Source organism: Struthio camelus, chromosome W (genome assembly GCF_040807025.1).
Source record: "Struthio camelus isolate bStrCam1 chromosome W, bStrCam1.hap1, whole genome shotgun sequence".
NCBI lineage: Eukaryota > Metazoa > Chordata > Aves > Struthioniformes > Struthionidae > Struthio > Struthio camelus.
The window spans coordinates 21,716,299-21,740,896 of record NC_090981.1 but is presented as its reverse complement, the minus strand read 5'-3'; the positions used below and the strand labels follow the sequence as shown (position 1 = coordinate 21,740,896).

General features: G+C 39.5%; 2 protein-coding genes across 3 annotated transcripts in view; both read left to right on the top strand.

Moving 5' to 3' along the window:
- The window catches only part of LOC104150248 (serum response factor-binding protein 1), a 68,961-nt gene extending 52,230 nt beyond the window's left edge, over positions 1–16,731 (top strand). For both annotated transcript variants that reach the window (XM_068924773.1, XM_068924774.1), the window contains 4 exons: positions 12,899–12,980; positions 13,906–14,647; positions 15,070–15,107; positions 15,852–16,731. In XM_068924773.1, the coding sequence (XP_068780874.1) occupies positions 12,899–12,980; positions 13,906–14,647; positions 15,070–15,107; positions 15,852–16,039 (1,050 nt within the window). In that variant the 3' untranslated portion in view covers positions 16,040–16,731. The remainder of the gene's footprint in view (positions 1–12,898; positions 12,981–13,905; positions 14,648–15,069; positions 15,108–15,851) is intronic.
- A 1,031-nt stretch (positions 16,732–17,762) lies between these two features.
- LOC138064047 (zinc finger protein 474-like) overlaps positions 17,763–24,598 on the top strand; it is an 85,568-nt gene continuing 78,732 nt past the window's right edge. The window contains exons 1-2 of the mRNA XM_068924775.1: positions 17,763–18,157; positions 18,250–18,431. The gene's annotated coding sequence lies outside the window, so the exon portion shown is untranslated. The remainder of the gene's footprint in view (positions 18,158–18,249; positions 18,432–24,598) is intronic.

The following is a 24,598-nucleotide window of genomic DNA, read 5'->3' as shown; positions in this document are numbered from 1 at the left end:
AATTTCTGGTAGACCAGAGATGCAATCCATGGTTAGTTCCAAGAGACCTTTTTGCTCTTAGGAGTTTGGGAGCAACTCAGGGGGTTGCGAACCAGCAGTAAAAAAAAGAGTTTTTTTGTGACTTATCAGATGAGAGTGCTACTGTTTCACACTTGAGAAAACACTGCCTCAGCTACCAAACTCTTTTGTGAATTCGCTGGGCCTCTGGTGAGGGACTGGAGAAATCACTGGGCGAGAAGGGCAGGAGAATGAAATAAAGATGTATGGGCAAAAAGAACTGACAGGAACAACAGAAAGATAAAGCTTTCTCTACATTGCCTCATATATTACAAACATTACAAAAGAAAAAAATTTAAGCAAACCAACAGAAGCTAGGTTCTGTCAACATAATTTCAAGTGGGAGTTTCTCCAGGAAGCTGACGTTACAGGCCTGATTACATATTACCTTTACTACTTTTAAAAGGAATGTTTAAGTCCTGTCATCAAAGTAACAGTTCTCAGATTCATCTCACCAGCTTGTTAAACTGTAGAAGCGGTGGCTTGAGATTAGGCTGTATATCAATCCACAATATCAGTTTCATCAGTAACTGAAAAGAGAAGCTGCATCCAGGAAGACAACTGTATCTGTATTTTCTACTTTTCAAAAAAAGGAGAACTTTCTATTTTAGCTGATGTTCTGAAACATATATTTTTTTGAGCCTGGCTTTAATTTATTAAAAATATATATTTTGTAATGGAAAAGAGATAAAAATCAAAACCTTTGTATTCTCCTTGCATTTAACATTAGAAAATGTAGTAAGCCTTAGAAGGGGCCTGATGCAAAGTTCCTTGCAGTTTAATCGAAGACATCCTGTTAACTTCAAAGGGGTTTGGGTCAAGCACAGAGTAGTTGCTGTCTTTCATTTGGGCTTTCATTTTGGGGATGTTTCCACAACCCCCTTCTTTCCTTGCCCTCCCTTCACCCAAGAATTCTCCTAGCTACACAAAAAATTCTCATTATGATAGATTTTATTATTGATATAAAACGTCCGTTTCTGTTGTTGGTGCCTTTAATAGCAGCATAACTAGATAATTACTTATGTGAATTTTTAACATTCTTTGCTTATGAAAATATTTTGTTTGCAATCCATAAACCGTAGCTAAGGGGCTACCGTATGAATCGGTCTTTGTGTAGTAGTGATGTGGTAGTCGGTCAGGTTTGCGTTGTATGCTTATCACTAATTCTCTGCACGTAGCTGTTCTGTGGATTGACTTTGGCAATGGTGGGGGAAAGCAGCTGTTCCTTTTGAAGGACCCATGAACTTTTTTCTGTTTTTCATTATCTAAGTCCTTGTTGTTAACGCTCTCCTTTAAATTAGAAATCCTGTGTAGATATTCAGTGTGTAACTAGAAGAAGAATGTGTTGCCAAACTTTTAATAACTTAGTGCTCACCTGCCTGGATTTCAATAAGGATATCTGTCTTTCTTTTTCTTTTCTTCTTAGTAAGCACAATTATTACAAACATTATTAACTTAACAGGAATTTTAACTCTCCAGATGTATGGATTAGTGTTTTTACTTTTAGTTCAGCATGATTATATATTGCCTCTTATGCACAAAGATGTGTCCATTCTCCAGTAAGGTGTTTGTGCTGAGGGTACTGAAATAATACTTATTCATTCATTTTCCTACCGCTATGATGTTATGTTGCAGCTCCTTTCTTACATCAGTATGGAAATAAAGATAGCCATTTGCATATCAGATACCAGATATGCTTCTCTCTCTGTAGTAGTTGCATCTGTCATCTGTTTTTGGAGGTGTATTGCATTGATTTAATGGCACAATTTCCTGTAATATAGACTAAAATAATTTGATGTGTGAATCAGCATTGCAGAGTTGGGCGTCATCCTCCCCACCAAGCATTTTGAATCTGTTTGAATGGAAGTTGTTCTGGATGTATGAAACCACTGTTTTCTGAGAATTTTCCATGTCAAACACCAGATGTTAACTTTAAACAAGAATGACTGTGGTCTTCTGAAGACTATTGCTGAAGTGAAGAATTTTGCATTCACTGATGAATGTCACATTCAGGCGTAAATGCTTTCTTTGTGTGACCGTGTTTTCCAAACTAAGAGCTCCTCGTCTTCCAAATATGATCACTTGAATTGTGAGATGTTTAGCGTGCCTTTTATACATATTTTTATATAGTCCTCCTCTGCTTTAGAGCCTAGTCTAGTATAGCCATAGCATAGACTATATAGCCATAACCCACTGGTATGGTTGTTGCTCTAGTTTTATGTTAGTATAAAACTGTTCGTCAGTCTTTGGCAAATCTTTCTTCACTCTTCTCCCAGCACCTCCTCCACTGATTGTGTCTTGTCTGCTAGTCCAACCAGTATCAGTCTCTTCCCAGACTCCCTATGGGAGAGGTCAGTCTCCTTCTGTTTATCCCACGTCCTGTCCACTGCCCTCCCATTTTTGGTTAGCTGTTCTTTCCCCAGCTCAATCTTTGCTTTTTTTTTTTTTTTTTTTCTGGGCCAATTCACCTATTTCTTCCACGGTAGCACCTTTGCATTCAAAGGGATGTAGGAAGCAACCTGATAAGCTCAGCAGGGTCACCATTTCAGAGCGAGGAGACAGTGTCAATCTGATAACTAGACGCAAAATTACTGTCCTCTTCAACACCAGAGCAGCAGTTGCAGTGAATTCAGTTTAGAATTTGTCCGCTATTGAAAGAATCTTTTTAAAGTCTTCAAATTCTTTTTTCTAGTTTTGAAATAAACTTCTAGTAACTTTGTCAAATTTTTTGTGGAGACAGTATGTGTGTCTCTGACACAGTCTGTCACCTGTCAAATTTAAGTGGCTGATCCAAGGTTCTTTATATCACTCACTTGCATCCATATGAAGAAGCTGTATCACTTAAGTCTGCCCATCCAACCTCATTGTTCAAAATTATTAAAGGATATTCCTATCCTTAGACGAGGATCAGTCTCAGAAGTGATGTAATTGCTTTTGATTTGAACGTGTTCCTTTCAAGTATTTGGTGTGCCAGAGCGGGATGTAGGCAGGCACATTGTTGTCAGTAAAGCTAACGAAAAGGCCAAGATAAACTTAAGTCCAGGATCTCCGTGATAGCATCCTCTGAACCATCGTTCAGACTTTTGTGCAATACCCAAGAGGCAGGTGGAGATCCAGAATCGCAATGCATGGATGAATGCGTGCTCTAAGAGAGATTTAGAAGTTTTGGGAAATGAAAGGGTGAAACTTCAGGGATAAGAGGAAGCTATGTAGGAAGGATGAGCTGCCTGTTGATCAAAACTGAACCGGGCTGCCATTGCAGACAAGTAAAAACAGTCATAGGGGAATATTGAAACCAAATGAATGAGGAAAGATTACACATGCAGAAGAGCACCTGATTCACAATGGGCAGCAAGGGGCATGTGGCTCGTTTTCAGGCTCCCTTAAAGACCAAGGAGGGAAATAAATAGCCTGATCTAATAAATAATGAAGGTAAATTAGACAACCAGCAGTGCCAGTTGATTGGCACTTCTAGTGCTAATGGTATAAATGACAAATGTCAGTGCTTGAAGCCTGAAAAGTATATGGGGGGGAAGTGAGACTACCTGATGTCAAACAACATCCCTGATGTAATAGATATTCTGAAGACCTGGCAGAAGGAGGATAACTAATGAAATAGTGTTGCCAAGTACCATCTTTACAAGGACAGTAAGTTAGGATGTATGCGAATGAGAGCGCTGAGTTGTGAAGGAGTACATTGTGTGTAACAGCATGAAACTATCACAGGAAAAAAGAATCACGAGGAATCTTTGTGAATGGAAGTTTCACCTGTAATAAGAAGTGTGATACTAGTATTGTACTACAACTGCCAGTCAGAATGATGATAGCAAACAGAAGCGTTGAGACTGGAGAAGCTATGAATCTAGGACAAGTAGTAACAGTGAGAGATTTCAATTGCTGTTAATACATGTATTAAAGATGAGATCTTAAAATTGCATCCTTTATGTAGCTATGGAAAAGTGGTCAATTTTTAAAGTTGATCCACTTGGAGTACGGGAGGAGGGGATTGGAACCTGCCCTTAGAAGAGAATCCCTGTTGCAGCCAAATGAGAAAGCAAAATGCTTTCTCTGTCTTGCCAGTCATTTCTTCTTTGGCAGTCTTAGTGCTATGTAGACATCTGAAGACCTGGCAACGTTATCATGTCATATATCAAGCAACGGAAATATGTCTGATGATAAAGGGTCTTCATTCATTGAAAGTATCATCCTTAGCCAGCTTTTCTAAGAAAAAAGGGCACATGTCTGTCTACCTGCTAATGCTCTAAATAATAATACCCGTTGATCAGTGTCAGCCAGGGTTAACAGAGATGCTTTTAAAGGTGGTTAAGTCCCAGCAGGTTATTTGTGTGTGACAGTTCCCATTAGAATAGGATGAGAAACCCAAATCACTGTTGCCAGTGAGAGGGAAAGGTAACTATAGTTCATCTTATTTTGAGAGACACCATAAAGTTGGCACAGAAGATCTCTGCAAGGAAAGAGGACATAAAATAGAATATGCATCTGTTAAGAGTGTTTCATTACTGCTGTTGCTTATGGAACATACTGTATTAAGGTATACTTAATTCTAATGTTGTATAAAAAAAAATTGTAATTACTTATGTTAGAGGTTGATTATCAGCTGCTCACACATTACAAACAGAGAAAGCTCTTTCTGTATATATGCTTTGTAGTGTGACTCAGAATTGCATTACAAATCACAAAAAACACATCTGACATTCCTGATATTTCTAAAATGAAAAACAGCTGCTGCTGTCTTTTGCTCTTTTTATTTTCATAAGTGAACTCTTTCAGTTTTTCATTATAAATCACATAGAAATACAGTACAAAACTATTCTCATTTCTCCCTCCCTTCCTATGCAGATTAGTTTTTAAAGTGCTGTAGCTCAGAGTTAAGAAATGAAGAGCTATAAGAACAACAACAAAAAAAAATTGTGGAATCAAGAGGGCTCTTTAGGTCAATATGAGGCCCATCAGTCTGCAAACACTGGAAAATTGTATGAGAAGTGGTGGAGACACTAGTGCTTGAAATTTTTAAAACTTAACTATAGAAGATGAAAATGAAATGTTCTTAAATTAGTGGAATTATGAAAAAAAAAATACGTGAGCTGTTGTGATGACATTGAATATAGCTGCGGTAAAGCTATGGTGACGTAAACTGAGAGCATAGATTTACAGTGTATTAGTACTGGGTAAGATGACCAGGTGAGAGATTGTATGGGAAATGTGAGGTAACTAACCATTTGGTGAAAGTATAACGGCATCAAACTTAGAGTCTAATATCTAGTCTGTCTTGTTTTGGAGTACAAATAATTGCACGATAATTGGCATGGCTGATTGCACATGAGAGAGCCTCTGCATTCTAGATTTAACTAATAATAATGTAACGGCCTAGAAGATGCCTGAGACTCTAAACAAAAAGTTGTTCTGTGTGCCATATGGTGAAATACCTGCTATAACATGTGATCATGCAGGATTTCCATTTATTTTGTATTCATCTGTTGCTAATATGCTCAAGCAGTATCAGGGCTTCCCATATATATTTGACACGTGTTTATCATTAGAGTAAGTTCTGAATGCATATAGTCCTTCAATAGACTTACGGGTGGAAAACCTGCATTTAGGTGCCAAGGAATCAGTATGTTTATCTCGGATGTTTACTAGTTTTTCAGTGAGCTGAATTTGTATTTCCATTGTCTTTTCCAGGAAGTGCTTGAAGAACATATAGATTAGAAGAAACCTGTTTTCAATTGTGCACAAAGATTGCATTGTAGTACGCCAAGAAACTGTTTTGTTTTGAATAGCATATTCTAAGATGGCCTTTCCCTGGTTAGTGTGTGCAATATCCATGAAGTCTGCAAGTCTTCTGTGCCCCTCAATCCCTGGCTCTCTTGTACTTAGTTTCTTCAGTAGTGCTCTGAACATAAATACATCTCTCCTTAGAGTTTTATTAAAGACATTGACCTGACAACACATTATTTATATGTGGGTGTGTTGCTAGGAATACTTAGGTGTAAAGGTCTAAGCAATACAAGGTTTGTTGGTAGGGATAAATCTGTTACCCTTTCCATTAGAAATGATGTGATACATATCTGATTAAATGTTGAGCAATTATTTTCAGCTGTTACTTAGTTCTGAAGCTTTGAATTTGTTTGAAAGTCTGAAGCACGTCTACTTTTTCCAGTAATACAAGTTAAGAGATTCTCTGTTATAAATTTTGTCTTGCACATGTTCATACACATGCTGCTTTATTGGGCTGCAGCTGACAAGTTATACTTTGAGGTTTGAGCATCTGTCTTACAGTGGAATACTGTAGCGATGTCTCAGCGTTACATCCCTGGGAGTTCTGTACAGTTTTGTCACCAGTCTGACTTCATAAGGAGACTGGAGAACTCTGTTCTGGAACTTCTCAGCTTCATCAAAGGCCGAATATCGTGAACTTCTTGGGCAATTAAATTGCTTTAATATTGTAGAGATCGTCCCTGTATCCCGCCAGCTTGTTTTCTACCGTCTGCTTCCACTCAGAGCCTTTGGGTATGTCTGTGATGCACGCTTGTGTCTTAGGAGACAGAAGTGCTTGGGTTGTGGCTAATTCGGAAAATTCTGTTTCCTGGTTGCTTGCAACACTGCTGAGTATTAGTGGGCTACTTTCTATTTCTGTTCTCTTCTCTTAAAGATAAGCAAGTATAGATAATTGATTTTGTTTGCTTGTTTTCTCAAACAGTGGGAACTGTTTCTTTCGAATGCCTTTTTTTTATTAATACTGACCAGCTTAGCATCTTTTTTGGAAATAACTGCCTATTTTTGCCCTCCAGACCCTCCATCTTAGATGACCAGTTACTAGCAAATAGTCTGTGAACTTTTCAATATGCTTATTTTTTGAGAAACAGTCAGTGTGGTTTCAGATGTGATATATAGTGGTTGTCAAATTAATCTACATATAAACTTAAGCTTTCCTCCAGGTTTCACGATCTTCCTCTGAAGAAGTCAATGAATTTTGTATTGTTCCTAGTTACTGCCTGTTATCTGAGTTTCATTTTGTTCCTCTTCCCCCGGTAAAGTACACTTTTGCTTCAGTGTTTCTATTTCATATTTAGATTTGCCACTTTCTCATTATCATTGTTTTTACCTTTTTTTAATTACTAGCATCTATCTTATTGTGCTGTTTGCTGGAGTTTTTTTACACAATTTGGCAAAACTCAAGTGTTTGCTGATACAGTGCTTCAAATAGCAAAATAATATGCACATATTATATACATAAGCGTATATATAAAATGCAAAACCATATGTCATCTTTATACTGTTACTTGTTTTAATTACCATATGTTGTTATATGTCAGTAGAAAAACTGCAGATTTTTTTTATACTGGTTAGAAATTGAATTAGATAACGTTTTTAATTTAAAAATACTAAGAAATCGTTGAAGTCCCATATGAAGAATATTCTTTTCACAGCTGCTCTGGAGTGGGAATTTGTCTGCATTATACAACAGCATAAAATGCCAAACTGCCATTCAGTGTGACTTTAGGTTTTCTTAATGGCCAACAGAGGTTTCAGTGCTGGTGGTCACGAGTTACACCTACAGCTGCGTGGAGCAGTTGACACAGTGCTTGCTCTATGACTGCTCTCATAATCTTGAGAAACTGGCACTTTTTTCTTCAAAACTGATGAAGTGTTTGCATGAGATGCCAAACTGATAGGCTTGTAGAGACATCTTCTTACTAGCCATGGAAGAAGTGAAAAAGAGTTGGCAGCAACTGAGTTTTTCCTGCAGTCTTGCAGTTTCAGCTTGCACCTAGTTTACCCTTTTCACCATGAGGAGATGATTAAGAATCTATGACTAATTCTCAGTTGTTTTTTTTTTTTAATTGAAACAATTGTAGCAGTGATTTTAGGGATTAAAAAAAAGGAAAGAATTAGTAGCAGGCGAAGTGCATAATTTATGCTTCGGCAGGTAGGGGTTTTATGCCAAGCTCTGCTGTAGACCGCTATGGCAGTTGGGATGAAATGCTCCATTTCTTTTTGACCATTTCCCAGTCTCAAAAGTAAGTATTTGCCTCATAGAATTGTATGGTTGGCTAAATTAGTTGTGACAGGTTAATCCAGAGAAACCCTGTTGACTCTTTTATATGCCTAATAAACTTAGTTTTGTAGCACTTGTAAAGTGCTGTATTCAACTTCTTAAAGGGCTTTTGGACTTTTTAAACTGCTTGGACAGAAGGTATTTTTCATCACGCATGGAGGAGAGAACAAAAGGATATCTGATTTTCATTTGAATTTCTGACATATTTTGGAATTCTTCATTTTAAAGGAAGAGACAACAATAGAAATAATAGAATCGTGCTCCTTTTTAATAAGAGAAAAGACACGCCAAACTGGATGTAGGCGTGGAGGTAAATCTAAATGAACAAATTATGGGGAAAAGGATAGCTTTGATCCAGACAGGCAAACAGAATTAGAACAGTATAAGCACCTCCACAGTAGTTAGAAGAATTAAATGCTTCCTCCTGAAACCTCCACAAAAGTCGGTGACGAGACGCCAGTCGACGTTACTGTCATCAGTGCAAGGTCAGCTAGGCCGTTCTCCAAAGCTCTGCCTGTGTGCCTGCACGCACGTGTGTGTAGTACCTGCAGATGAACTTAAAAAATAGTACAGAGCACCCCATGTTGCTGTGGATGTTCAAGTCCTGTAATACTTGCAAGATAGATAAAGTACATCTCCAGATATTTTCCTCATAGAATTACCTTGATGAGACAAACTGATGCAAACTCGTATAAACTGTGACAAGCTTTTCCTAGTGGTGAAAAGAACAAGAAACAGGAGGCCAAGAAGGGGGTTCCAGGGTTATTTGTGTATCCTGATGCACAAATGTGAAATTGGTCAGTAAAGCTTCTACTATAAGACATTTCCTGCCAAGTTGTCACAAAGGTATTAGATCTGTTGGATGTGTGTTTTGCAATTTTTCCTTAGTCTGTTCAAAAAAAAAAAAAAGTGCAGTCCATTTAACAAAAAATATGTTGAAACTTGCCTTGAGATTCATACTGAATTAATTGCTGTAAGAGGACTTCCCACCTGTGTTGCTATAGGTTTATCCTTCATAATCTATGCCATCATCCCTAGCTATCCTTCTGATGTTACATGGAAAATTGGGGGGACTGACTCAGTTGAGTAAAAGTCTGACGATATCTGCGTTTCCAGCGCAGAATCTGAAGCGTTTAGTGCTGATGTTTTTTTTCTCGTACGTACTGTTTGAGTCCTCCCTGTTATTGCTGTATTTAGGAGTTAAAAAGAGAGCGGGTCTCCCTCCACATCCAACAGAGATCTGTTTCACGCGTTCTCTACTTGATCCATCCTCCCACTGTGGAGGGGGACCCAGTCAGCAAACGGCGTCTCCCTGCCAGGAGGTGTGAGACGATCTGCTGCTACAAATGGTATCAACAACTGAGTGCCTGTTGCACTAAAGTCTCATTTGGGCTGATAGCCCAAGTCCCATACCGTGTGTCTTACAGACATAAAGGGGGAGACATCACAGTCAGAAAATGACTGCTTCTCAAGGGTCTTATTCCAAAGCCGGATGGAGCTAAAGCAGTATGGGATCATGGGACAGACTTGGACAGCAGCTGTGATTTAGCACCTTCACTTTACATTAACCACAATTTTGCTGCTATTATGAAGGACAGCTGTAACTAGTTACAGCTCTAGGGAGAGCATATGGATTAATAAGTTTTTTGTATGGTTAGTAGAGAAATAGCTCCTGCCTTAAGCTGCTGCAAGGGGTATTGCAATGACGTCTTGTTTTGGCTGGGAATTTGGGATTGCTGTTACGCTCTTTATGTTAGACTGCCTTTACAGTTAATTTAGAAACTTGAATATGACATGCTTCGAGGTTGGGTTTTTTTGTGTGATATGTTCTGCTGTGTACTACATAGCATATACTTACCTGTGGGGTTTCTAGCTGGCTTCGTTTGAATATCATTATTTAAGTTAACAGATTATTTAAAGTGACAGATGCAGGGCCACCAGGCATTACCCATTTGGCAGCACTGTGCTGTGTTCTAGCTGAAATTCTAGTAGCTGTCTGTGTAGTTCTATCAGGTGAGACCTGTGGCCAGGCAATCGCTGCTTGTACAAGAATAATTGCAGACTGAAATAAAAGTATGATCTATCTTTCTTTATACACGTGCTATCTTATCGTGCTATAACTGACAGGTTATGTTTTGAGGTTTGTGCTTCTGTCAACATCTTGCATTCAGGGTGAGAAATGCTTGTTTATGCAAACTTTTTTAACTTTGAGAGATTCGAGAATACAAAGATTGGTGCGATCAGTTCTGTTAAATGTCCACATAGAGTTTTAACGAAACATGGTGGTGATGACACATAGGCGTCTTTAGTACTATATGCTGAAATAATGCACCGCTTACCAACACAAAAAGTTGAAGGAAACTTTGACTTTCAGGTTCCTCTGTAGGTAGCTTAAAACCTTTCACTGGAAAGTGTGAATATTCAATACTCAGTTGCTTTGTTCGTTTTGCAGCTTCTCACTTGGATGTTGAATGAGGAAGAGAGTTCCTATAGAAAGTATTAGGACATTCTTGCATGAAACACAAGTATCAGTGCAAAATAATACAGTCAGTAGCATGGACTTCTGAGAATAAATATTTACAATCCCAGTATCTGCGTATACAAACTTTTTGGGGTGGGGAGGGGGAGGATTTTGTTCTTGCTGTAGATAAAGTTGACATTTTTCTACTACGTTTTATTTTCTGACAATGTTTTATGTGCTGGAAAATACTTAAGGAAAAATGAGTTTAACATTGGATGTGCCAAAGAACAGAAAAATGGGAAGTTTTTAAGAATGTGAATGTCACATTGTATGTTTGTTGGCTGCTGTCTATTAGCATGAATAGTGTTTGTGAAGTATTTTGCTGTAAGGGAAAAATGTAGCTATTCCATATGAATTGGCATGTATATGCTTAAGCCCTTTCTATAAATACTTGACTTAAAGGACACCAGATGTTGCACAGAAGCTGCTGCTGCTTTCTGAACTTTATGGTATATTCTTTCAAAACCCACAGGAAGTAGCTGAAGGGAAAAAGTATATTAATTAAGTTCAGAAATACATTTTCCAGTTATAGAAAAATCTCCAAAGAAAATATTGTTTGATCTTCAGAAATATGAGCTTGCTGTCCCAGGAATCTGGTTGTAGCATGCTGGACTGTCACATGGGAATCAAAGTTCAAACTCCAAGTTTGCAAAGCTAGACTAGCCTGGGAGTAAGCCAGTCTATGGCCCCTTGGAACTGGACCCATCTCTTGGACCCATCTCCACTGGCCAATGTAGGCAGCCTACAGAGGAAACAGTTTTCCAATTTTTCTTGACCTGAAGAAATAATCGTGCAATAACAGGACTTGAGGAGAAAGGAAAGTACTAGCATTCCCAGATGCTCTGCATATCAAACATGAAATATGAATGAACATATTCCAGAATATATTTTGTAAGGTCTAGAGCTAAGGTTAAAAATATATATATGTTAAATTTGCTTTGTATTGGTTGAGAAAAGACTTACGTTTGTGCCCCAAGTTTAACACTTCTGCATTTAGAAAAGACCACTTCTGGTATAGTGCCTTCATTATTAGGAAATTTAGCAGAAACGTGTAAGAATCCAAGTTTCAGGATCCTTCAAAGCCAAGCACTGAAACAGTCTCCTACCTCAGCGCTTGGCATCAAGTGTCCGTCTCTACCCGAGGATTATGTAACTGTTTATATTAAATGGAAGACTGCCTTGGAGGAAAAGTCCATGTAGCCTAATAAGATTCCCCATTAAGCACTCTTGTATCAAGCAGATAAATACTTTGAGCATGCGTTGCTGATGTGCTAGGTTGTGCTTGTTCGCTTGCAGGAGCGGGGGAAGGTTGGTCGGTCGCTCGCTCTCCCCTTCTTTCTTCTTTTTTCCCCCCCATTCTCTCTCCCAAAGAATTCTATTGCAGGCTTTAAGAAACTTTCTCGCTGAATTTATGTTTTACAAGCCTGTACACGCCCTTCCCGCTCCCCTCAAAAAAGAAGACAAAAATATCTTTGAAGTCATCCCATATACTGCTCATTTTGCTCTTTAAGCAAAGTGGTGACAACCTCAAACTGAAATAGCTTTTCCAATATGTAGTTACCTGTGACTCTTAACAGAGAAGAGAGGAAGTCAGAAAGGGAAGGAATTCCTCTCCTCTCCTTTTTCTTCAAATTAAAGCATTAAGATAATGCTTGATCTTTGAGTCTGCAGAGCTCCCATATTCTACCACATCAAATTCAAACTTATTTGTCTTCAAGATCAGATTTAACTTTCTCCCTTACTTTACCCACACTTACTGGACAGTCCTTCAGTATCTGCTCTGTCGTGTTGCCAGCTTTAAAGGCATCTGAACTGCTCTACTCACAAGCTGCTTTATTTATTACCATCGAATGTGTTTTTTATCAATTTGATTTTCTTTTCAGGAGGTTCGTAAGTTTGCTTTACACACATAAATATCAATGAATGGGCCTGACAGATGTGGTGTAGTATACATTTAATATAAAAATCATGTTATATCTCTTCAGTAACTGAGAAATTGCAGAAGTACATGCCTGTTTTCTTTCTGTCAATATTTGTGCAGTCAGATTTTTCCTCATTCAGAGTTGCGGCAATATGGGAAAACTAAGATATATTGAAGCGTGATAGTGTCACAAGCTTGTCCTCTTCTTCAGTCACTGGTCCAGAATCGCTTTAGTATGCGTGGTAGCCTAACCTATACAGAACTATGTAAGTCTTCACTTTTCCGTTGAGTTCATTCCTTTTAATCTTTTTATGTAAAGCCAAATTCTACCGCGACTGAGCGAGCCATTGCAAGACTTGCAACACACCCCATCTTGAAATCCAGAATTGCTGACCTCAAAGGTATGAAATAGTATGCTAACTTTCTTATAACCCTGTAGCTTACTGGGATGTTACCTTGTTCCTGTATATTCCCAACATGAACACACGAAAAGTATGTTGGCTCCTGTTACTACCTTAACTAGCTTCAGTGAACTGAGTATCTGTTTGTAGTCATCTATATTGGTTGAAACGGGCTCATGTAGGACAGTATGCCCTTCCATTTTAAGATATGGACTGTAGGACAAACAAGACTCATAATGGGAATTCTAAAAAGCCAATGGATGTACTGGAATATCTCAAACATAAGTAAAACCGAACTGGCAATGAGACTAGTAACAAGTAGATACAATGGTAAAAGGACCATTGCAGCTGTATTTTTCAAAGAGATCTAAAAGACTTCACAAATAACTCCATCAAGCTTCTTTGGAAACTATCCCTGAGGTCCTTGGGGAATCGTTCCTGGTTCTTTAAGATATCTACTCTTCTCTGTAAACTCAAATATTCCAATGAAAGTTGATGTTAAAAAGGATGAAGTCCTAGTGATAATGTCATGAAGTTGCTTAGTTAATAAGGAACTTATGTCAAATACCCATTTAATAATATTTAAGCAATTTACTATTTGTTTGCAGATTTTTCACACAAGGTATTGCCCTAAGTGATCATGGTTATAAACTGCAGATTACTTGTTGAAAGATGAGCTCACAGTTAAACCTAAGTTCAAAAACAGTGTGTTGACTCAGTAATAATTTCAAGCTGTTTTCCCCACTTTTGTTGACATTGTACCTAATGCATTCTTCGCCCCCATCTGCTCAGTAAATGATAGACAGGCATGCAAAATATTTACTCAATACAATAAATTTAACTTGGAAAAATGTTTTGTTAAGATAATACATGTACTGTCATGCATGAAAGTGCAACAGAAGATATTTTTCTGCCTTTTTTATAGCTGCTGTAAAAGCTTTTAAGGATGCAAGAAAGAAACCGGCCAAAACCCATCTTTCAATAAAGGATAAATCAGAAGAACACCTCAAGTCGGCACAACATTTCAATAGTGATGTGGGTGACCAAGTTCTTAAAGTAGTTCAAAAACAGCAAGGATGTGAAGACAAAACAAAAATGAGTATGAAAATAGGAACTAACACAGAGAATGAAGAACTTTGTGAGAGTGATTATGAGCAGAAAATTGTGGAGAGTGAGAAAGCTTATGCTCCAAAACAATCTTCATTACAGGCAGTAGAAGGGCAAGCAGTTGCTCAGAATAAAATAGGGAAGAAATTTGATCCTCCAGAAAGGAAAAAAACTATAAGCATGAACAAATTCACTGCAAAAAAAGAATCAGTCAGTGGTGCTAGAGACCTGGGACAACTTAACGAAGAGGAGTACTTTGATGATAGTACTGAAGAGAGGTTTTATAATCAGACGTCGGACTCTGACAGTGATAGCAATGATGATTTCTTCATTGGCAAAGTAAAAAGAAAGAAAAAGATAGCAGCAGTTTGTGACTTTTCTTCAATAAATGAGAAAAGCAAACTGCAGAAAAAAGTCCCGAAGAAAGAAAAGAACACAACGCCTAGGACAGTGCAAGATTTGATTGGAGAAGAAGGAAAGCCGCATGCCAAAGCAAGGAAGCTAGAATCAGTGTTCTGCAGTTCTCTGTCTACCCCTAATCAGAAATCCCAAAATAGAAGGTAAACATTTTCGCTTGTTTTGTTCTCTGTTCCTGGTTTCCTCCCGGTAATTGAAATTGTTGTTATCTCTTTTTTTTTTTTAAAGTAGCTCTTAGCGAGCAAGCAGAACTTCAGCCAATTACGGCTTAAAATGTTTTCACTTAACCCACACTTTAGTCTGTGTGTTGTTGACCTTCATGCATTTTTTACGTTCATGTGAACCCTGAAATATATTTAGGATTCCTTAGTAAATTTATATCTAAATTTAATCACATCAAATACTTCTATTTTTAGTGCTTTTTTAACAAATAGGGAAAACATGTGGTTTTTACATGTTATCATGCTTAAAGTCATTTTGACCACCTGATGAGCACTCTTTATTTGCAAGTGTTTATCATTTTACTAATTTCATGAAAATTCCTAAATAACGTTTTTATTTTTAGAAATGCTGAAGACCAGCCTCTCAAAAACAGAAGAACAGGTATGTATTATTTAATCTGATAAAATCATGAGTGTGAAAACACATTGATTTTGTTACTTCTGTAGTCTAATCACAATACGTTATTTTTTGTTTTGTGTTGGTGTTGTGGCATGCATTTTACCATTTGTTAAAAGGGTAAAATTGTTGAACTTTAACCTGTGGATATTGCTTGCTGCTATTTCCTATTTTGGAATATTAAAAATATTTAAAGTGGGGTTCACAAGGGACAGTGCTTTTCTATCTGTCTTTATTGAGCAGTTAGTGCTACCTGTGCACAAACAAGGCTGTCAGGTTATGACATTTAACTATAACATGTAGTTTAGCCTGCAAGTAGTAATTTAACGCCTTCAATATTTTGCTCCACTTGCAGTATATGGTTCCTTTTTTTTTTAAACTCATTAAACCAAAGAGTGTTTCAGTCATATTGAGTGATATTGTGTAATTCCTCATTAGCTTGATGCACAGGGAAAAAAAGTAGAGATTGTGGTGAATATTAGTCTACACAAATTTTGCATGTGGTCAGTAGTAATAAATCTTAAGTGTCTGCAATCTACCAAGTGACAATTTATTGGACTGCAAGATGAGGAAACCTATCTTAGTAATTTCCTTTAAACGCTCAGATGAATGTTACCTGTGTCTCATTAGAAAATTCTTGTAAATGTCTACCTTTGTAAGGTACTCCTAGCACGTTTTTTATGAATGTTTATGATGTAGTTAATGTTTTATGTTGTATTCCCTGTACAGCTTTTCCTAAAAAGGAACCGCAGCTCAAGAAACATCAATTTGCTGAAGCTGCAGGTACTAAAGGCAAAAATAAAAAAGCATGTTTGGAGCAGCCTCTTCATCCTTCGTGGGAAGCAAGCAAGAAACGTCGGGAACAAATGTCTCAAATTACAGCATTCCAAGGGAAAAGGATTAAATTTGATGACTAGACTTCATATAAAATCAGATTTTAAAAGAAGATTCATGTGTATTTGCCTCTGGTGGTATTTTCTTACGAAGTAACAACTGGTGTTTTTGATCCCCTTTTTTTAATTGTTTCCCCACTGATAAAAAATGGCAGGCAGACTAGAAATCTTCACTGAGATAGTATTTTCCAAGTCTTAAGAATTCATGGGTGTTTTAAATTCATATTTAGATGTCTTTAAATTATTTTCATTAAACTGTCCTTATCCTTTGAAGCCTGTGAAATAATATTTTGAAAGCCTTGTTGCTAGAGCTAATCATCTGTTTCTAATGAAGATTAACTAAATGAGCCAGTGTGCTATCTTGACTGATATGAGGTTGCGTGATGTTAGTTACGTAGTCTGGCCGTTAATGAAATGCGTCCTAACATGCATTAGTGTTTTGAAGAACATCATGTATGGCCTCTAAGGGTAGTACAGCTTCTCTGGAGTTTTGGTTGAGTAAAAAATATACTTAAGACTATTTGATGACTTGGATTTAAGGAGAGGGAGGAGAAGGCAAAATATTTCATTGCTACTGAAGAAATAATCCTAATATATTATCAAATACATCTCAGCTGAGAAAAGGTAAGAAATCGCTTAAACTTGAATAGACATCGTAAATTCATACATTTGTGAGGTAGCTAATATTCTAGATATCAATAAAATATTGGCCTGTATGAATTGTGATCTCTCTCTATCTTTGATTATGCTGCCAGCTTGAAGAACGGAATGTCTTGAATATTGCTGCTCTGGAAGATATCAGAGCACGCCAGTATGTATGTCTTGCACTTGCTGCATACTTGGAAGTTATCTATCTTATTCCTCATGTTGATATTTTAAAAAAATAATAGAATGTATGTGAAAAGGTAACATTATGACTACCTTTGGTAAACAAAATGATTTGGATATTTCTTAAAGAATGCTGACAAGTGAAGAGCTCTTGTCTCTTAAACCAGTCGAACGTTCCTCAGTGTGCATTTGTCAGTTTTGAAGCATGTCTGAAGATATGAGAATCTTCATCGTCATTTTTTTCAGAGACTTCTGCTAGTGGTTAATAGAAACAAAAGTTCTGCGCTGGTAATTAATTCTCAACTGTGTGATGTATTTAAATACAATTGTCTTTCAGAGTCTTGATACCAAATGAATCCAGAAACTTGATCAATGGTTGATATGGGTGTAAGATAATATATTGTGCAATTCGCATAGCATGTTGTAGAGACCTATGTTTATTAAATGCCTCTGGCTTTGGTGTTTGAAGACACAATGAACAACGGATCCTTATTCACCGTGTGTGCCACCTGATGGTGGTAACAGACATACATAAAGCTCGTGTAAATTCTTTTGCTGACTGAAGACCTTTGTTTATTTGATTGCTCCTCTTACAGAAACCATTTCATACATGAGATTGTCCTTGCTGATCTTGCCTGAAAAACAATTTTAGTTCTTATAAGCTCTTTTTGAAATAGGATGCAGATATGCCCTGCAGTTTATCCAGTGTCACAGTGCTGTTTTCAGATTCGTTCTTTATTCCTTTCTCAGTAATTCCTAATATTGAAATTGCTTTATTTCATTGTGTCTGAGCACTGAACTGATGTTTTTATGCAATTATAACCTGAATGTCTTGCTCTGATTACTTTTGGGGTGTTTGGAGCCTATTATATGTGAAGATAGAATTGTTATTACTGTATCACTTTGAATTTGTCTACATAACATTTAATTAGTTTTAATACCGGATCACTTGGTCTCAGAAAGTCACTACCTTGAATAAGTTTGTATTGTTTGCAAAATTTTGGTTAAAAGTTTTTTGCTCCTTTTTTAGGTCATTTATTTTTTAAAGATGTACTATACAGGGCAGGTCATGGTGGACTCACTGGTGACCTCCTTCCACTTGGAAAGTTGAACAACTAGTCCCTTTTTTTTTCTACCTTATAGCTAAATATTTATCCATGCAGGAATCTTCTCATTTGTTTTGTGGCTGTTGAGATTCCTTGAAAGCCTGTGCCAAGAGATCTTGTCAGAAGACCTCTGAAAATCCAGTGGAATGCTACCATCTAGATTTCCATGCTTATGAACCCCTTCAAGGAATTCCAGTAAGCTTTTAAGGTGTGATTTCCCTTTGTAAAAGCTATGTTGACTCTTCCCTAATCTTATATTTACGTGTTCCTAATTCTCTTCTTTCTGCTAATTTGCCTCAGACATACAAGACTTAGACCTACAAGGATATAGTTGCCTGAATCATCCCTTCAAGACTTGAAAACTGGCAATTTCAAAAAATCTGCTGCCTTCAAACGATTGGGTTCCAGTGTGATTTTGAGATGAACTGTATCACAGTCAGTAACTCTGCTGTTTCAGCCTTGACTTTCTTTAGAACTGCTGAGTGAGTATCATCTGACCTTGGTGATTTGCTTCTGTCCATTTTTTTTTCTGTTTGCTCTGTAACCTCTACAACTTCCATCTCCACTGTGGGAACCACCTCAATTTTTTCCACAGCTACTACAGAGCAAATTATAAGTTTTTCTGCTGTGACTTTCTGCTCCAGATTCTCCTCAAATGCTGTGGTCCTACAGACACTGGCAAGCATCATTACTGATGTGTTTTGAGAAAAATTTATTAGTGGTTTTGATAGTCTTTGAATTGTGCAGACACCTTCTGGCCTATCTTACTGTGTTTTTACCTTGCTGTAGTGTGGTGTTCTCTATCTTCTGATGTATCTTCAGCTTTTTTACAGGTGCTCTCTTCTAATCTCCCTAATCTTGCTACTTAGTCATGCTAGCTTTCTTTTGCTTTTTCTCAAATCCATATTGTTAAAATAGGATTATTCAGTGCCGATGCCCCCAGTACAATATCCTGAAATATTTCCATGCCATCTGCAAGAATTGAACTATCAACTGGTTTTGAAGAGATTGTTCCATTTTAATATGATTCCCCTTTTGGAAATATAGCACAACTTTGGACTTGTGGAAGCAATCAAAGAGACACATAAATGTTCAGTCTGAGTGATTAGGTTTATTATTGTAGAATTCAAACTCTTATGTTTGAACCAGGGCAACAAAGCAGGATGCAAGCAATTCAGGAGGGTTTTGGAGAGCATTGATGGTAACTTCCTGATCGCGGCGACTGAGGAGCCAGTGAGGGGATCTCTTGGGCCTTAAATTGAACAAGGAAGAAATGTTTGGGGAGGTAAGTCAGGGCAGTCTTGGCTACTGTGACGATGACAGGTGGAGTTCAGGATCCTAAGAGAAGGGAACAGGGCAAAAAGCAGGATCACAACCCTGGACATCAGGAAAGCAGACTTTGGCCTCTTTAGGGATTTGGCTAGAAGAATCCCCTGGGAATGTGGTCATGGGGACAAAAAGTCCAGAAGAGCTGATGGGTTTTCAAGGATCACTTCCTAAGGATCACTTCCTCCAAGTTCAAGAATGGTCTGTCCCGACATGCAGGAAGTCAGGCAGAGGTGACAGGAGGCCTACTGGATGAACAAGATGCTTCTGACTAAACTCTCTCAAAAAAAGGAAGCATGCAAAAGGTGGAAGCAGGGACAAGTGACCTAGAAGTGTGCAGGGGCAGGGTTAGGAAAGCCAAAGCTGCCCTGGAGTTGAATCTGGCAAAGGACATGAAGGACAACAAGAAGGGCAGCAGGTATATGGGCAGCAAAAGGCAGGCTAGGGAAAATGTGGACTTGCTACTGAATGGGGCCAAGAGCCTGTTGGCAAAGGCCACCGAAAAGGCTGAGGTACTCAGTGCCTTCTTCACTGTGCTCTTTACTGGTGAGAGCAGCCTTCGGCAATCCCAGGCCCCGGGGACCAGTGAGAAACTCCAGGGCGAGGAAGACTTGCCCTCGGTGGAGGAGGAGAATCAGATTAGAGAACGTTTAAACAAACTGGAGATAGATGGGTGCACGGGACCCGCTGTGGTGCACCCATGGGGGCTGAGGGAGCTGGCTGATGTCATCTCTCTCGATGATCTTTGAAAAGTCCTGGCCATCCGGGGAGGTTCCTGAGGACATGACTCAGGCTGGTCTGCCTCCCCCCGATCCCTGGGAGGGGGATGGAGCGACTCATTCTGGAACCCCTTTCCCAACGTATGAGCGACAAGAAGGTGTTTGGGAGTAGTCGGCGTGGATTTATGAAGGGGAAATCACGGCTGACCCTCCTGCTAGCCTCCCGTGGTGAAATGACCAGCTTGGTGGAGGAGGGGAGAGCAGCGGGTATTGTTCATCTTGACTTTGGTGAGGCTTTCGGCACCGTCTCCCACGACATCCTCATAGAACAAACTGGTGAAGTGTGGGCTAGATAAGAGGACGGTGAGGCGGACTGAGAACCGGCTGAATCGCCAAGCTCAAAGGGCCATGAGGAGCGGCAGAAAGTCCAGCTGGAGGCCAGTCCGGAGAGGTGCCCGCCAGGGGTCGATCCTGGGGCCAGTGCTGTTTAACATCTTTGTTAATGGTGTGGGTGGTGGGGCAGCGGGTACCCTCAGCAAGTGTGCAGACAATGCAGACCTGGGAGGAGTGGCCGCTAAAGCAGTTGTTTGCGCTGCCGGTCAGAGGGACCTCGAGAGGCTGGAGAAATTGCCAGGGAGGAAGCTCATGAAGTGGAAACAGGGGAAGCGCAGACTCCTGCGTCTGGGGAGGAATAGCCCCGCGCGCCAGCAGAGGTTGGGGGCGGGCTGACCGCAAAGCGGCTTTGCAGAGAAGGATCTGGGCGTCGTGGTGGACAGCAAGTTGAACGTGAGCCAGCGATGCCTCCTCGCGGCCAAGCTCATCGGCATCCTGGGCTGCCTTAGGAAGAGCGCTGCCAGCAGGTTGAGGGAGGTGATCCTTCCCTTCTACTCGGCACCAGCGGTGAGGCCGCGCTGGATCCAGCTTGGGGCTCCCCATTGCAAGAAAGAGATGGACGTATTGGAGGAAGGCCAGTGAAGGGCCATGAGGATGATTAAGGCATAGGAGCATCTGTCATATTTGGAGAGGCTGAGAGAATAGAGAGAAGGCTCAGGGGACTTTATCTCACTAGGTAAATACCTGATGGGAGGGAGTAAAGAAAATGGAGCCAGAGCCTTCTCAGTGGTGTCCAGTGACAGGATGAGAGGCAATAGGTACAAATTGAAATACGTGTCATCTTGTTTAAATTTGAGAGAGGACTTTTTTTTTTTACTGAGAGGGTGGTCAAACTTTGGAATGGGTTGCCTAGTGGGGTTGTGGAGTCTCCATCCTTGGAGGTATTCAAAACCTGACTGGATACTGCTCTGAACAATGTACTCTAGCTGATCCTGTTTTGAGCAAGGAGGTTGGTCTAGGTGATTTCCAGAGGTCCCTGGTTACCTCATCCAAGCTGTGGTGTTCTGTATACTACTCAGGACTGAGTCAAGCACCAATTTCCTAATCAGCTGCTCTGTAACACAGTTACTGCATGTGTCTAAAAATATAGTTATGGCATTATACCTCTGCGTAGTCCACTTGGAATTTCTGTTCACATGGAGTTTGAGCCTGACAATGTTAGAGTCGAATCAGAGGAACAAGCTTAAGTTGGTGGGTGTGGGTTTTTGGGTGATTGTGCATGCAGTGGGTTTTTTGTTTTGTTTGTGTGTTTTGGTTTCTTTGACATGTTACCCTATTATTGGTATGGACCTCATCTCTCTCATGTATTCCTTGTATTTTAGTATATGCATCCCATGGATATCCATCCATCCTCGTATTAAGTTTCTACAGGCTAAATGTTCCAGTTGCTCATTTTATTTATTATGATCTAGGCATGTCTTTACCCCTCTTCTTGGTTTTCTTTTCTGTATCTGTCAGTATATGTGTAAAATGGAGTAGCATCTCCCAGAATTATATAGCTACTCGGAGGAATCTGAATTTCAAATAACCTTTCATTTTTCAGGGCATCTTTTTTTGTTGTTCTTATTGTACTAAAGGGAAGATTATTAAATTCTAGGCCAGATCTAAAGGAAGACCTTGAGGAGCAGAAGCATCAAAATAAAACATGGAAATATGTTTGTTGTGGTTTTCTATGGGAAAGGATCATATTGTGTAGAAAAAGCTATCCATTTACTTGATATATACAAAATACTCTAAGTTCTTCAGAATCCAGTGCTAGTCCCTAACATCATAACAAAAAAAGGAAAAGAAAACCTAGCTGAAGGAGAGTCCAAACGTTTGATATGCAACTTCTCTGGTTCCAATAAAAGGCAAGAAACATTTCTTTTGTTAGCTGTCATCGGTTATAAAACATTTCTTCATGGACAGCTAATCTTTCTCTGGGTAGATGAGTTCCATATTTTAAGAACTGACTCATAGCAAAGACCAAGAAGTTAAAGATTGCAAATAGCTCAAAAAAAAGACTATTTACAATTATACCAGAAAAAATTAAGGAGTTTAGAATATAAACTACCTTTCTGCAGTTACTTAGACATCTAGGGCCATTAATTTATCTTGGCATTCGAGCAAGTTTCTAGCCTTCCTGGAGGAAGCCTGACTTATCAAAACATCTTTTTTTCTTTTTTTTTTTTTCCTGTCTTCAAAAACACTTCTGAGTTCCTACTTTAAAAAAAAAAAAATTGATAACATATTTTGGATATGAATGAGAGATTAGGTTACTGGCATTGCTTCATATTTTAATCTGTTATTACTGCTTTTGAGCTGATTTTAGTGACTCACCTGGATCACAGCCTTAATGTGCTGCTAAGCACTATACAAATGATTAGCAATGGTCAAGACTTGATAATATTTTTATATGTGCAACTGAGCAATTTTTGTGAACAGATAAATCTGATTAATTTATCTGGAGTTTCCTGATAAAGTTCAGAAATTTTTCTCTTGGTTATGATAACAGATTTTCAGTATATACCACACTTCAGTGTAACTTACATCTTTTGCACTGTTTTGACAGAGACCTCTCAAAGTACAGCCAGTTTATTTTTATAGTGATAATCACTAAAGAAAATAACTTTCCTTACTAGATTAAGATCTCTTTGCATGTTCTACCATACTTTCCAGTTCAGTGCAGTACCATGGAAGTGCTGTCATTCTGGGTACATATTGTGAGACATTGTTAGACTGCACTCAGATATACAGTATTTTCGCCTTAACTTTACTGATAAAACAGTCTCAGCAAATTTTTCAGTATCTTTTAGAAGAGTCAGTATTAGTTTAAATGTTTTAAATTTCTTTTAAAATACAGTTAGGCTGTTTTTATCCTGAGGGTGGAGATTTCTAGATGGACAGAAATGTTTTTTCCATCAGGCAGGTTTGAGTTAAATAAGGGGAATTAATTGCATTAAAATTCCATCACAGTCATTCTTTCTTAAGTGAAAGTGTTGGGGTACTTTCACAGAATCACAGAATCGTTTAGGTTGGAAGGGACCTCTGGAGATCATCTAGTCCAACCTCTCTGCTCAAGCAGGGTCACCTAGAGCATATTTCCCAGAATCACATCCAGACGGGTTTTGAGTATCTCCAGGGAAGGAGACTCCACTACCTCTCTGGGCAACCTGTTCCAATGCTCTGTCACCCTCACAGTGAAGAAGTTTTTCCTCAGGTTCAGATGGAACTTCCTGTGGTTCAGTTTGTGGCCATTGCCTCTTGTCCTGTTGCTGGGCACCACGGAGAAGAGGCTGGCCTCATCCTCTTGACACTCCCGCTTCAGATACTTGTACACGTTGAGATCGCCTCTCAATCTTCTCTTCTCCAGGCTGAACAGGCCCAGCTCTTGCAGCCTTTCCTCATAGGAGAGATGCCCTCCAGTCCCCTGATCATCTTGGTAGCCCTCCGCTGGACTCTCTCCAGGAGTGCCATGTCTCTCTTGTCCTGGGGAGCCCAGAACTGGACACAGTACTCCAGGGGAGGCCTCCCCAGGGCTGAGGAGAGGGGCAGGATCACCTCCCTCGTCCTGCTGGCAACACTCTGCCTAAGGCAGCCCAGGAGACCATTGGCCTTCTTGGCCACAAGGGCACACTGCTGGCTCATGCTTGACTTGTCCACCAGCACTCCCAGGTCCTTCTCGGCAGAGCTGCTTTCCAGCAGGTCAACCCCCAGCCTGTGCTGGTGCATGGGATTATTCCTGCCTAGGTGCAGGACCTTGCACTTGCCTTGGTTGAACTTCATGAGGTTCCTCTCCGCCCACCTCTCCAGCCTGTCCAGGTCCCTCTGAATGGCAGCACAGTCTTCTGGTGTGTTAGCCTCTCCCCCCAGTTTAGTATCATCAGCAAACTTGCTGAGGGTGCACTCTGTGCCTTCCTCCAGGTCATTGAGGAATACATGGAACAAGACTGGGCCCAGGACTGACCCCTGGGGGACACCCCTAGCTACAGGCCTCCAACTTGACTCTGCGCCATTCACCACAACCCTCTGAGCTTGGCCATCCAGCCAGTTCTCAAGCCACCTCACTGTCCACTCATCTAGCCCACACTTCCTGAGCTTACCTAGGAGGATGTGATGGGAGACAGTGTCAAAAGCCTTACTGAAGTCCAGGTAGACAACATCCACTGCTCTGCCCTCATCTACCCAGCCAGTCATTCCGTCATAGAAGGCTATCAGATTGGTCAAGCATG